The sequence below is a fragment of the Venturia canescens genome, chromosome 2 (genome assembly GCF_019457755.1).
Source record: "Venturia canescens isolate UGA chromosome 2, ASM1945775v1, whole genome shotgun sequence".
Taxonomy (NCBI): domain Eukaryota; kingdom Metazoa; phylum Arthropoda; class Insecta; order Hymenoptera; family Ichneumonidae; genus Venturia; species Venturia canescens.
Window position 1 is genome coordinate 5109399 of NC_057422.1, and position 14926 is coordinate 5124324.

Genomic DNA, 14926 nt, shown 5'->3' on the forward strand with positions numbered 1-14926 from the left:
GTTGAAACTGAGTCTGCGACTGCGAGCAAAGCTCCAACCTCTACAAAAAAAAAACTCGATTTTACAAAAGCAAGGAAAACTCCTGTCCCACGAAGCTCGCTGGTTACGTTTCAAAATTGCACGCGCTACTGAATTGCCAGGATATTCGGATCCAATGAATAAACATTGGTGAGATGATCCGTGGCTCAGCAGTTGGGCGAATATCTTAACGAAGCAGTGAAGGTTGACGAATGGTATTTGGTGAATATGGAATTTGGTCAGCAGGTGATGCAATTTGTTGCTTTGGCTAGAGAAGCGGGAAAGAAGAGCGAAAATACATGACGAAGAGACGAGAGAGAAACGAGTGGGTGGTTAACGGAAGAAGAGTCGGGTTGGTACAGCGAAGATTGGAGGGAGGAGGGGGAGAAATGGTTGTAGGGCATCGCCATTCATGCAACGAGAGACAGTAGAGCTCGCGGTCGTTTCAGTAGGTGCTCGACATCGTCGGAGCGAAGACCGTAGGTAGGCAGTAGTCGTAGCAGAGCCAGAGGAGAGCTGAGTAGCAGCGATGGACTTGGTCGCTCTCATCCAACGTGGCGACCACGTGTGCGAGACCGGCAAAGTGCGTCGAGCGCTCAGCCCCCGCTGCTGATCGCAGGGTGAAGACGAAGATAGAAGAAAAATGAGCAGCAGAGGGAGGGGGAGAGGGAGAGAGACTCGTGTTGCCCACCGGCTCGATCGGGGCCACGTGACTCTCTCGTAGCGAGCATGAATGAAGTCCGCGAGTCCCGGGACTCTCGCGATGGAGGAGAGCCTGCAAACGTACCGTTTTCGTACATTCACTCAGTCGGCTTCCAGCAGGTACGGCTTTACTCGAGCAATGTCGTTTCAGTTGTCAGAAAACTCGGATAAATCAGAGTCGATTAAAATTCAATGAAATATTGACTCCTCGCAGGCTAAGTACGATTAAAATAGTGCAGTAAACTCGAACCGGAATACGCTGAAAATGGGAACCACTAACGAGGGTTACTGCAGTAGCGGGATTAGCAATTTTCGTACTTGTGCATGAAACGTGTCTTCGGTCCGGATGAATATTTTTTGGAAATTTTTCGAGGGAAATGAGGAAAAATATCGACCATTTTGGACGAACATTGCGGAATTGGATGTTGAGAACGTGAAACGATATTCCACGACAGTCGGATGTTTCGATCAACGGCCATGTGATCACAAGTAAATTCGAAAGAGTCAATTTTTATCGCGGTCTTATAATTTTCCATTGCCAGAAGTGTGATATTCTATCGTAAGAAATTTCGATTCTGCTGGTGTTTTTGAATCTGGCGACACGAATGGAAATATCTTGACACATTTTTTTTCGTTTATCATCTTAATATGGATTTGAATTAATAAGATTTTCCGAAATATTCAGTTGCGTTAGTAAAGTTTGGAAAATATATTTTAGACACAAAGCCCCCGGGGCCCACAGACGACAGAGCTGTCAGAGTGTTTGCCCAGAGACTCTTCCAAGTTCCTTGGTACACGATAAAATGTATTGAAAGTTAAAGACAACAGGGAAAAATGAAAAGATTCGTTTTGCCCGTAGATCATCAGAAAAATGTTTTTTTTTTAAATAAAAACGTCCAGGAGGTACTAAAATTCGTTGAATCGACCAATCGAGTAGATAATTTTTTGTCTGCTCATCTTTTTCAAAAACAACGAGAACAACGGTTTGTTTTATTCCATAAATTTGTAATGAGTTGAAAAAAAAAACGTAAAAAAGTTAAACTTATCAGCGAGTATACGAAATATGATGGAATACGCGTTGACGTACCGGAGATAAATTTGCTTGAGTCCGACACCACTGTTTACACAGCCGCCAGGCAGGTGAAATTGTTCGCACAATGCCGACCATTCGTTTCTCGTGTTTACCTGTAACAAAATAATGTATATGAATAAAACTGATAAGCGGGGGCTCGATCCTCTCGATCGAATGTCAAGATTAAACTCACTCTGTAAATAAGGAATTTCTCATTTGATGGATAAAAAAGATAATAAGGAAGAGGATTTTGGAAAATTCATAAAAATGAGGCGAAAACGGGAGCGGATGACTCGAGAATGACACCGAACAAATTCGACCTAACTCGTGACTATTGTTGCCTTTTGATAATTCGAAGATGGCGGTTTGCTAAAGAAATCGTACGATTCCGTCGGGGAGGATCAGTAGGACAGTGCTCTCTGGATCCAAGCCCGAAGTGTCTATTTTCGGCGTCGTCGACGACGGGCAGCGAGGCGCCGCGCTGGTGGATGACCTCGTCCACGATTTTATAACCTGTGACGATGATTTGCCACATTTCATAACAATAGGAATCCCAACGTTGGAAGCGGATTAAAATAAACGACGTGAGATGAAATCGTGCTGAAGTCGAACATTCGCACGTCGGCCGACCATCAAAAGTTGCGCAGCTTTATTTTGCGTTTTGCTAATCCAACGAGAAAACGATTGTTGAAAAAAGGAACAAATTCAAAGATCCCGGACACGTATAACATTTCTCGGTATTTTTAACTCTATTATCGAGTCACGTGGCCGAACGTTGAGACGAAGGTGCAGCACAAATGGCACTCGATGATTCCAAGCGAACCCGATACATTTGCGAGGTTGAATTGCGTGAAAAACTTTCAAATTGGTCGTGGAGAAAAAATACTCTCAAGTCGAACTCCAATGTGGAGGCGGATTTTCGCGGCGATGATTCTTTAGCACTGAATAAGTTCTTGTGGAGAGTTCTTTTGGAAAATGATACAGATCTAATTTGACGTATGAGCAGCCGCTTTAGATTCAACGGAAAGCTTCGAGCAAGTTTCGTTCGCTCGACTAAATGCCCTTCACGGAACATGGCTGGCGTAACGGATGAAATCTTCAAACTTTTTTCATCAAGCTGGCGTTACCGGTCGATAAGAGGAGAAGAAAATCATAGCACTTCGTTCGAATTCATTGACAAGTTTAGCCAACGACCGAGAAGGCTCCAGCTTCTCGAGCCATTTCGGACTCAATCTTTCGTGCCCACGTACAAAGGGCGATCGGACTAAGAAAGCCGAGCGACACGCGATCGCGATCGAGAAGTTCTGGGCGATCGATCCCGATCTCGCGACATTGCTCGACCTTGACGGTCCTCAAACGAGAATACTACGAAGCGCTTCGTGCAACCTATACGCGGTACGTGTACGCGAATCGAGAAATAGAGGAAGGGGAATAATTTCGCGAGCGCAAACGATGCATAATGAGAGCGCAAGCGCGGCAAACTTCTCAGGGCAAAGAGTCGAGCGAAGCGTGTCGCGAGTCCACGTGCTCGACGTCGTCGTCGCGGCCGTCATCGTCGTGCCGGGAGCAAAGCGCGAGTGAGCGAACGCCCGCGAGCCGGTGTATCTTCGTCGATGTTTGCTAGTGTGCGAGTGCGATCACCACGTGCTGTCTCGTGGGGTAGGACATGGTTTGTTTCCATCTCTCTCGCACCGCTTCCTCTGCTCTCTCTCTCTCTGTGACGGCCCTCCAAGACTCTTCGACTCTCGCTCTCTTTCTCCCGCGGGCTTCCGAGTTCCACTTCTTCCCGCCGAATTCTACCTTCGATCCGGGGCTACGCTTCGTCCGTTAATCTTGAATATAAAACGCCGCGCGAAACAAAATTTGAGCACCTTTTCAGCGGTTCGAATTCTTGAGGCTACTTCGAAGTAGGAAAATTCGACACAGCAAAAGGAGGGCCGAGCGACACACGTTTCTCTGGAACGGCTGCTCTCGGTCCACGCTTCAAACGAGACTTCATTTCTCGTACGAAGATTCGCCGCTAAAGAGAAAAACAGGCAGGTTTCGTCGTCGAATTGTGTGTGCGAATCCCGCTGGCTGAGAGTCCCCGACGATGCTGACTGGCGCGCTGCTCGATCGGCTTGGAAACATTTTGCTGATCGTATTATCTCGATGATGAACGGAGCGCAGTGCGCGATCTATTCTTGAAGCCGAATATATCAACGAGCCCGGAGTTGAGTTTCGTTCATCGGTGTACACTGGAGAGGGCAAGAATCGAAGTCGGGAGGGGGGAGAGCGAGAGAAGGAGACGGAGTCAGGAGAGAATTGGGGAAAGAGAGGGACAGAAGCGCGTCCGAGAGAGAAGCGGGGCTGATAGGGAGAGCGAGAGAGAGAGAGGCGAGAAGTGGGAGAGGGACAAAGTTGATACACATACAGAGGATCGCACACGAGTGGATAGCCACGTGGTTCAACCAGCGGGCCCAGAGCACAACGCGCGACTGACAGTTCTCTCTCTCCCAAGCCAAGCAACAGCTGATCGTTCGAGGTTCTCGGAATGCTGAGGGCAGCGGCAGAGGGGGGGAGAGGGCGCTAAAGAGGACAGGGAGGAGGAAGAGCAGGAAGCGTCGGTGGAGGTTGCGGAGTGACAAGAGCGAGAGGGAAAGAGAACGAGAGCAACGCCGAGGGGGGAGGGTGAAATGTCATGTGGAGAGGCTCCAAGTGGTGGAAGAGAAAATTTTTAGAGGAGGCAAGGGGCAGGGAAACGGTTCGAGAGAGCAAGACACACGGGAGGGAAACACCGGAGGACTGGAGTGAGAGTAGGGGCAAGGGTGGACCCCCGCGTAACAGGGACAGGGGAAAACGAGGTTTCGGCGACGCGCGGTCTGCCGACTCGTCGACGAGATCAGCTGATCGCCGCTCCTCGTCTTCCTCCTCACCGTCGACGACGTTGTTGTTGTCGACGTCTCTTCTCGCATAATCTAATGTCGCTGCTGTGCTTGCTATAAACCATTTTGTTTACTCGCACACGACCTCGCGGAACGTGCTCCTTCGCTCAATCCTAAATCTCAAGAAAGTTTACAAACTTGCAGGCATTTTCGTGAAAACCACTATCGTGTCTTCGAGATTCTCATTATTTTTTCAGTCCGACTTTATTCTTGGTTGCTTTTATTTTACGGGTAGAAAATAATGCGATTCGTGCGCGTGCCGTTGCCACTCAATTGATGGGACAAACGCGATAAAATCTGAATACAAAAGTAGCGAGTATTCTCGACTAATATTTGTTTTCTCGATTTATATTTCTTGGGGAAGGATTCATCGCCGCCGATCGCTGACTGACCGCACGAATTGAATGTACATTTTTATTTTAGTTTCGTTCCACCTAACTCGACGCATTAAATCTTTACGACTCTCCTTCCGGCTTGGTCGTGGAATAAACGCTTCTTTCATTCCTCCCTTCGCAGCCTCTTGGCGATAAACTCGTACAAGTTTCTTCAAATTCAAAGAATTTATGTATTTCGTTTCTGCTGTCTTTTTGCTGTCATTTCGAGGATCAACGAGTCCAGAGGATACAACAAGGCTCGCGCCGAAAAGCGCACAAAACGCTTTGGACGATTCGATTCGGGACGGACAAAGTCGAGTTTGAGCTTCGTCGTTCGGCGCTTTTAATAAATTTAAATAAAACTCTGGCAACACCGCCGCTTACGAATGATTATCATTCTTCAGCGCTAGAAAAACTGTAAAGCGCAAAATAGTTTGTGAATGAGCACGTGCAGTTGGGTCGAGGAGTAAGGGAAGTCGCGGAACATCTCGCGGTGGAACCCGGTGATCGGCGTCCGCGTCATTGCCCCGAGATGGGCACACACGCGAGGCTCGCGAGCGTGCTCGTGTGCATAAAAGTGCAGTGACCCCCTGGCTCGTGCTGGCCCTGGCTGACGATGATCGACCGAGAGAGAGAGAGAGAGAGAGATGGAGCGAGGGAAGGAGAATTGAGCGGCGTGCGCGGAGCATCGCAAGAGTAATGGTTTAGCGCAGAGGGTCTGTGATCTGCGATACATGTACCTTACTATGTTCAATGGTCTTCGTGGCGGCCAAGGCCATCATTATGTCGGTAAGGTGCGCGGGCGCGGGAATCACCGCGAGTATTTTCGCGGTGCGCTTAGAGAGGGAGAAAGAAGTGTGAAGTCTCGTGAAGTGTGCATGGACGCCGGCAAAAGTGGAGACTTCTTTCATAAAAAGTCTGCGTGCGACTCTGGATCAGAGATTTGAAAATACGTGTCGAAGGTAGAGCCACCGAGGTGGACGAAACCGACGCTGCTTGATGGCCAAAAAATGATTTTTCAGCCACACGATTCCTGGAGTTTCTGTACTCGGGAAACGAGCTTTTGAGGCACTTTGCGAAAGTTTATTTTCTTAATCTCTGTGTATTTTCTCGGGTTCGATGAGTTTTGAAAATGCTACGATTTTTCATTGAATTTTCTTCAATTACACGATCAGTGGAGTCTCACTCGGAGGCACAGTGCCAAGCAAAGTTGACGGCGCAACCAGCTTTTGATGCGCGAGTGAAAAAATCGAGAAAGCTGTATAAATAGATTCGAATATTGGGGAGTAGGAAAAAAGATGAGTGGAAAGTTTGTTTCGCTGAATTCCCGACGATGCAGAATTCAAATCATCCTCTCCTTCGGCTCATATCCCATATGCGTACGCGCAGAGATCGTGGGAGAGACAAAATACAGTCGGAGCGCGGGTTCGCGGGCTCATTTGACGAACGGCTGCGCGTGGAACGGAGAGAGAAAGAGTCTCCCTTGGAGACAGCCACGTACGTGGTCGTCGACGCGAACGGTTCATCTGCATTTCGTCGAGTTATTAGAGAGCGAGAAAAAACGATCTCGGCATAAAAATAACGTTGCGTAGAAATCTCGCGTTCGTGCTTAACAGTCGGTATCGTAAACTCGCTGATCGTAATTCCATTTAGAAAAATCGGTGACGAGCACCGTATCGTTGGGTTCAGACGAGGCTCAACGAGGGCCAGGTCCACGTTTCGCGCGGTCAAAAATCGAAAGTATCAATAAAATATTCAGAATAACGAACTCTCGAAGACGTTTCCCGCATATTTATATTTTTCCTCGGGAAAATGAAAGCCTGTCGAAAAACATCTGCGACAGCCGTTCCCATGCAGCTGCATCACTCAATGCTGCTTGAAATACTCAAATTCAATGACGCCGAAGTTCGGAACGTTGGAGCCCAACGAAATCATCTACAAAAAACCCTCCAAAAATTCCACTTTCGTTCCCTCACGCAATTTGCAATTCGTATAGTTTTTCAAGCCACACCATGCTTCGCGAAATAAAAAATCGTTGAGCTACAAACGTCATTTTCCTTAAGGATATTTGGTACAGGCTTACAATGTTGGCATGCTAAACCATGCTGAAAACATAAAAAATTTCAAAATGATAAGAATTTTATAAAATTTCGCGAACGTATTCTTTAGTGCCAAATTTGACAATACGAATTTTTTAAGATTTTTCTTCTGTATACAGTTATCGAGCAATCGATCACTAAAGTTCACGCGTATAAGCATAGCGTTTCCGTATATATAGGTAAACATTCCGGGCATAAGAAATCTGCTTTAATGCGTAATTACTCGATAACTAAGCAGAAGAAAATTTTGAAAAAAAACAGTGTTTTCGCACTCGATGTTGAAGAACATTATCACCAAATTTGATAAATTTCTAATTATTTAGACTTTTGTAGCATACATCGTTAGTTTCGTTGTATTGCAACATTGCGAACTTCAGCGCCGTTCAAATCTCAATATCCCAAAGTTCTCAAACGTCAGTTTTCAATAGTTCCATATAAAATCAACGGCTTCCCTGGTCCACCTAATTTTCATGGTAAATTGTTTGGTTTAGGAGCAACCGAATGGTTTCCCCGTCCAGCGAGCGAGTGCGCACGCACTCGTATAATGAACAAGGAAGTATTGCCTTCGTATCGTTTGTCTCGTGCTTGGACGTGGTTCTCGCTGCAATGCTGAGTTTCTGTCGTCCTGCGACGAGGCTGAACGCTGTGATGAAAGGTTTTCAGCTGACAGCGTATCTAAAACTGTACCGAGAGGTTCAATTTCCCCGCGCGTACGTACACAAAGCGACACATTAAAAAATGTCTGTACGTATGGAGAGCAGAGAGAAGGAGACCGCGACACGGGAGTGTCGGGGGGAAGAGCGACGTTGCCGAGTCGTACGATACGATCGAGGTTTTCGAGCGGTTCGTTCGTCGCACCGTGCGGCAACGTTACAAACGCCAGCCCCCTTCTCTCGTCGTCTCTTTGCAGCTCGCCGAAGTACACACAACTTTCGTGTGTGTGTGTGTGTGTGTGTGTGAGTGCGCCGGTGTATGCAAGCTCGTGCGGAATCCTAACCTGAATGATTGGATCCCCGATTGCATCGTACTCGATTAGGATTCGATCGAAGGGAATAAAAATGAAAGGAAGTACTTCGATTCCTCGATCCTTTGCAACCGCGTAGACGTGAGAACGCGGGCACTGAAACGTGCGCGCGGACGCGACATTAGCACCTCTCGGCGTTTCTCGAGAGTGTGAGAAAAAAAACTACGAGATATAGAAGAAGGTGGAAAAAGAAAAGTCAAATTTGAATGAAAAGGAAACGGAGCGTTGGAGCTTGAGAAAAAATGTCGTTTGAGAGCTCCGAGAGTCGAGGGCGATTCCGAGTTTTCGGATGCTCCGGTGTTACAGCGAGCTCCGTCTCTCTCTCTCGTTCTCGTCTGGTGCAGTCTCTCCCGATGCACGTGTGTGCAACACGAGGTCGCGAACTGCTCTCGAGCTGTGCGCGATGGGCTCTGCCTTCTTATTCTTTCTTTCCCTCTCTCTTTCTCGCACCGCGTGGCTATTTTTATGTATATATATATATGTATTCGTGTATATTTATCTCCCTTGCTCTTTCGCCGGCTCTGGTTTTACGTCAGGCTCTCGCTCTTGCGCTGCAGGCTATGCCGAACCTCGCAGAACTCCGGTTCTCGTATCCAAACAGGGTTGCCGGATTTCTAGCTCGCTCTCGCTCGCTCTCTCGGCCTCTTCCGCCTCGCCGTTCGGTTAATAGCTCCGCGCAACCGTACGCGTCTCCCGTCTTTCACCGTCTCGCGGCCTCTCTTTCTTTCGTTCTCGTGGCCTGGGTGCGCACTGCTGGCTCTGCGGCGGTGCCGGTATGCGCGGCAGGCAGGGCGCGGTGTTGCCGTATCGACCGAACCACCGGAGAGAGAGGCAAGAGTCACCAGGCTCTCCTAGGACGATCGCTGCTCGTACCTCGACGATTCCCAACTCGCGCCTAGCCTGTGTGCGCGCGCGTGTGTGCGCGCCTTTGTAGCCTTCCTGCTGCTCTGCTCTGCCTCTCAGTCTCTATGTGTGCTCTCCTCCGTGTGCGTCCCCGGCACCGCAGCACAGTTTGCATAGCGGCGTACCATCAGTAGCAATAGCACCTATCAATATAGATATGCGACTCTCACAAACAAACGAAAAAGGAAACGCTCTGAGAGAAACTCCACGCACGTAGGAAACTTGACGTTTTTCTTTTTCTACTTTATTTCTTTTTTTTTTTATCATAGGAAATCGTCTCTTTTCCACATACAAATGCGTTCGTTTTTCTTTGCATCTTAGCTATTGAGCTCTGGTTTTCATGAATATTTGTACATTCGTGTACCGTCACGTTTTTTTTTGTTTACATTAGAAAAATTGTCTGGGCATCGATAAAATCTACGACGTTGAAGTTTGCAAGGTTGTAATCCAACGAAATGAAGGGGAAAAAACATTTGTAATTGACCATCTTCCATCTCAGGAAGCATCGCGGTGTAGGTTGAAAAACTGCGAATTGCAAATTCGGCGGGGAACGAAATTTGAGAATTAGTGGAATTATATTGGAGAGCTTTTTTAGATGACTTCGTTGGACTCGAACGCCGCAAACTTGAGCGTCATTAAAATCTGGATTTATTTTCATTTGTCTCGGTAATAAAAATCAGCGAATCGTCGTCGTTGAGCTTGAAAATCTTTTTTGTGATTAGAATTCAGATTTTGCGTTGTTCGAATTCACCTTATATTGTCAATCGTATGCTCAGTTTTTTTAGTATCGAGTTAATTTTCCCGGGATAATGACCGATGACCGAAAACTCTTGTCGCACTTTCATTATTCCAATTTCAATACATTTTCAATCATCGATGCTATGAATGTTTGTGAACTTTTGACTGCCGTACTTCCAAGATTTCAGGGTTACGAAGAAGAATCCGCGAAAATTAATTTGCCCCCCTCTCCCTCCACTTTGCATTTCTGTTAACAAAAAGCAATGGGAGTGTACGCGAAATTAAAAATTCTCAATTTCAAATAGCCCAGCAAAAGTCCGTTGTTGGTGGAACTGAAGTTCTGGCAAATCGACAAATTTCTTTCCTCGGTGTACTTCTCTGCATTTCTGGCTCTTATCTAACGAGCAATGTTTCATCGTCTCTAATTCATTCAGCGACCAGTTTTGCGCCTTTACTCGTCCTCTATTGTAATAAAGTTATGAAGAATGAGACGCAGAAAAATGATGGTTTTTCCCAAAGAGTGTGCGGGGAGAATGATTGATCGGACATTTTCCGCATTATGTCACAGCCTCTGATCCTTTCTGGCACGAGCTCGTGGGAGATAATAAAACCCAAAAGAAACTGCACAGAGATGAAAAACGAAGTAAAATATAAATGAGGGAAACGACGGAATAAATGTATGTGTTAAGGAGGCGCAAGAATTGCGAGTAGACACTGCGAAAATCACCTGGCGATTCACACGTCAGTCCTCTCTGCTGCGTCCCCACTCTGTTGGTCTTTGAGCCCTGAACGTGCCGCCGGCGCTTCACGATTCAGGCCACTGCGAATTCATATTCGATTGTCCGAATTCACGTCACTCGGTTCGCTCAATCCTCTTGCACGGCGAGTGAGAAACGGAATCAATGGATCAATCGGGGATTTGTAATGCTTCACCGGAAGATCGTTTCTGACCGAGATTTTGTCGAATATGAGAATTGGTAAGAAAATTCTTTTCCATCAAGATGGACGAGCATTTCGGGGTTTGTATGCGGCCGATGTATTCGCGAACGGTATTTTTAATCCGAGTACGTTGGAAACTATGAAAGTTTTACGACTCTCGGATAATAAATGGAGGGACGAAAGAGCACGAGGAAAGTACAAGGGAGCTAGCAACGAACAGAGCGCATAGACGACTTTGCTGCGGAGATATGACTCGAAGGGAAAAAATCGGGTCCAGAAGAGAGGGCGAAGAGAATCGGAGGGAAGCGGAGAGCTATGGAACAGCGAGAGCGCTTCGGCGACTATATTTCTAGAGACGACCATGGCCGTAAAACGTGTTCGCTCGCCCTTGAGCAAAACGAGATCGCGAACGGGATTACCTTTTTTGTTTTATTTTTCATCATACAGGAAACTTTCGTTTTGTACAGAAATCAAACATTTTTTTTTTCCTCAAACGTAATAAAACGCGAGCGTTATAAGTGTCGCGGGAAAAAAACAGCAGCGATGAGAAAACGGAATAATGGGTGCCAAGAAAGTCACGGTGAAAATGGCGAGCAAATTTTGAGTGTCTGCGAACGTCAGCGGAAGGATGAAAACGTTGCAACCGCCGACAATCTGGTAATCCATTTTTTTTCTATTAGAACGACTTTGGCAGGAGTTTAAATATTGAATTTCATACTCGTTATTCCCCCACCTTCGATTCGCTTGTCACGAAAAAGTTTTCCTTCTCAACCATAGAACAATTTCGATGAATTCGAAAAATCCTGCACTTTGCCCAATTTTGAATGAATTCACGAATGTAATTACGTCGTAAAACAGAAGTGATGCTCAGTGTGGAATATCGTACTGTGAAAAAACTGGTTTTAGACAGAATAAAATAAATTAAAGTAAATTCCGACATTTTCATGGATCCCAGAAATTTGTTTTCGTCAATTCCCGTCCGTGAAAAGTCTCCGCCTGGCTAACGACGTATTCATCGAGTTCGATGATCCTTTTGAGAAAAATTCGAATATAAAACATGTTTGGAAATTCTTTGACCGCGATAACGAGTGCTTGGAAGTTTGTCTGGGAGGTTCACGACGCACGTTCGGAGAGCCTCTTTTCATCCAGGGAGTTGGCACAAGTATGAGGAGAATTCTGTACTTTTCTCTCATGCATGGACGCCAACTTGATAATCCGCTTGGTTCCAAGACATGCGTCGTAAAGTCGTGGCAACATTGATGATGCGTTTGCTCTCGTCGGGAGCATAACTGAGCACAAAGGGAGCACCAGGGGCGCGTAAAAGGGTGAGACCGAGAGAGAGAAGAAGGGCAAGAAAAAGAGAGAAGAACGAGACAGAATTGTGAACATCGAAGTGCGAACTGCTACGACGCTGAAGTTTGCAACGTTGGAGTCCAACGAAATGAAGGAAAAAAACACTTGTAATTCACCGATTTATTTGACGAAGCATCGCTGTTGGTTGAAAAACCACGAGTTTGTAAATTCGGGAGGGAAGAAAATTGGAGAATTACTCGAATTATTGGAGAGTTTTTTTTACACCATTTCGTCGGACTCCAACGTTGCAAACTTCAACGTCATGAACTGCTTCGCTTCCAAGACGACGATGATCAAGTTTCGATTTTTATTCAAGGGACCATATTTTCGCGGGTGAACCAGCACTGTGGTGAACGACCTGGTGCGTCAGAAATTTCATGGCGAAGCGATTAAGTACCCGAAAAGGGAGAAGAGACAGGGGCAGAGAAGAATGGAAGTAAAACGAGCGGAGAGAGACAGAACATTCGGAAAGCTGCGAAATGGGAGCCCGAAGAGGAGCTTCGAATCTCCGTAGAGAATACGAAAAACTCCCTTTCTGGCTGCAGCGACTCGTCGAGAACGGATATCGGTTTGTGTTCGTCGATATCGTCAGATATCCATCCGCTGTACGATACAAATATATTCCTCCGCATCACTATATATCAACCACTGCGGTGGCATAGATAAGAATATTTTCAATATAGTTGAAAAAACGTATGAAAATGCGTTCGAGTTTATCGATCGTGGCACGAGCTGCTCGCCAAGATGAGTGTACGCCCTCGAGTTCACGCATTCGTGTACGTTTCTGGGTGTCTCATCAATATTGGAATCCCGATTCCTGCTCCCGTCTATGAATCTAACGCTGAATAAACACGAATATTATTTATCGCTGATTCCGAGAAGCACCAAAAGTCCAATCGCGTTATTTTTCTGTGCTGAAAAGTTTTCACGACTCTGCTTTGATGCTTCGTATTCTCGACTCAGCCACGGAAGAATAATTGACGATTTTGAGAGGAAAAAAATGATTTTGTTCGAGGAACTTATCGACACGAGCTCCGAGTCCCTGATGGCGATCCCAGCAGAGTCGCTCCTCACATTTGAGTTAAACTGTACGCAACACTGTCTCTCCCTTCACGCGGTCCATTTTCCGTATTAGAGTTGCGAACTATTCCCCCCTCCTTTGAAAAACGCGACAGTGCTCGCGCCCCCGGGGTCCATTCTCTCTCTCTCTGTCTACCTTCTCGCGTGATTGACCCTGACCTTCGCGTTACTTCCGGTTCGTCCCTATACTCGATTAAGTCTTTTCTCCCTCCCTCTTTCTCTTTCTGTCTCCCTTTCTCTTTTTCTATGCCAATGTATAGAGCAGCCGCGAGTCTGTGCGCGATTGCTGCGCTTCGGAATCCAAAGTGCACGCCACGAGGAAGGAGAGTAAGAGAGGTCGCGCACGTTCCATTTTCGACTATCGAGATTACGGAGTGGGGGAATATGTACGTGCATAAGCGATGCTCGCGGGGCAGTGTCGATGACTCTCACTCCCTCTCTCTCTCGCATTTTTCCCGTCACCACTACTCGGCTCACGCTATCGTGCTCTTTTCCTCTTCCTCTTTCTCTCTTTACCGATTTTTCTTACATTGGCATCGCGACCTTAGCTTAGGAAAAATCGGATGGCCGAAAGTGACGAAGCTCGAGTCAATTGGGATGTAATTGTAATTCATTTTTCACGCAATATTTATACACGTATGCTTCAGATATTAATCGGATATCAAATGGATCGTACTGGGTGCTATCATTTCTTTGTTTAAACTAAAGAATTACTGGAATTAGTAGAGAATTTTTTTATATCATTATTTCGTTGGGCTCTAACGTTGCAAACTTCAGCGTCATTATTTCACTGCTTTTCTCCATAGTTATTCAGGGTATAATAAAGTTTACTTAATCAATCGATTAGTAAGTCGATCTTTCTTTTTCTTTCTCTTTTCGTTAGAATTTGACATTCGTTCGTTTTTATATATTTTTTTAATTTCACTTTACAGAACGAGCATCCGGTTGATCCAACAGAATCTCGTCGATTCATCGAAAAAAGAAAAAACAGAAAATGGATGAAAAAATCTAGTAAGTCGAATAGGGTTTTTCCTCATGGCTGAGTCTATGAATAATGCTCAATTATGTGAAACCTGCGAAGGTCTCCGTTTGCAATAAAATTGCAGGGAAAATTTTCCCAAAGTATCAATCGGTCGATAAATCATCCCCTTTTTCACGCGTCCATAGTGAACGCGTCAGTCCATTCGATCTTTCCAATCAAGCATAAACTGGGGCGACGAGAATTGCGGAAATGAGTCGACAAAAAATACGTGAATGAGCTGTCAGATTGAAACTCCGAGTTTCTCTTGAAGCACATTTTGCGTTGGAAAGCCCCACGAAAAACACGACGGAACACACGTGTCGTGAATTGTTTTTTTCTTTTCATCTCACTCGACTCTCCTTCCATTAAACGAAGCTCACACAGATCGTACACGTAAATATTTTAAGCTCGAGCTTTTATGGGTCGCGAGTTAAGAGTGTGACGTCGTCTTTTGCGTGCTTCTTGAAGGCATTTTTCTCCACTACGAATCCCGAATAAACAAGAGCCGCGCAGTAGTGGCTTCTTTTGCAAATATTTAAGAAAATAAAAATCCTTAGCTCTACCTTAACTCCTCAACATTAAATAATTTCTGTTTGACCCTACGAAGGATACTCGCTGAGAAAGCTAATGAGAGCAACGTCGTTGGACCTTCGAATGAGCTTCTCAGCACTTGAAATCC

General features: G+C 45.9%; 1 protein-coding gene and 1 long non-coding RNA gene across 15 annotated transcripts in view; one reads left to right on the forward strand and one right to left on the reverse strand.

The window, feature by feature from the left end:
• Window positions 1-14926, reverse strand: part of Bap170 (Brahma associated protein 170kD) — a 39868-nt gene that overhangs the window by 16936 nt on the left and 8006 nt on the right. For all 14 annotated transcript variants that reach the window (XM_043411662.1, XM_043411659.1, XM_043411658.1 and 11 more), the window contains exon 4: window positions 1808-1905. In XM_043411662.1, the coding sequence (XP_043267597.1) occupies window positions 1808-1905 (98 nt within the window). The remainder of the gene's footprint in view (window positions 1-1807; window positions 1906-14926) is intronic.
• LOC122406293 (uncharacterized) lies at window positions 497-1940 on the forward strand. The gene is made up of 3 exons (XR_006259949.1): window positions 497-840; window positions 935-1209; window positions 1439-1940. It is a non-coding gene; the product is annotated as an uncharacterized lncRNA (long non-coding RNA).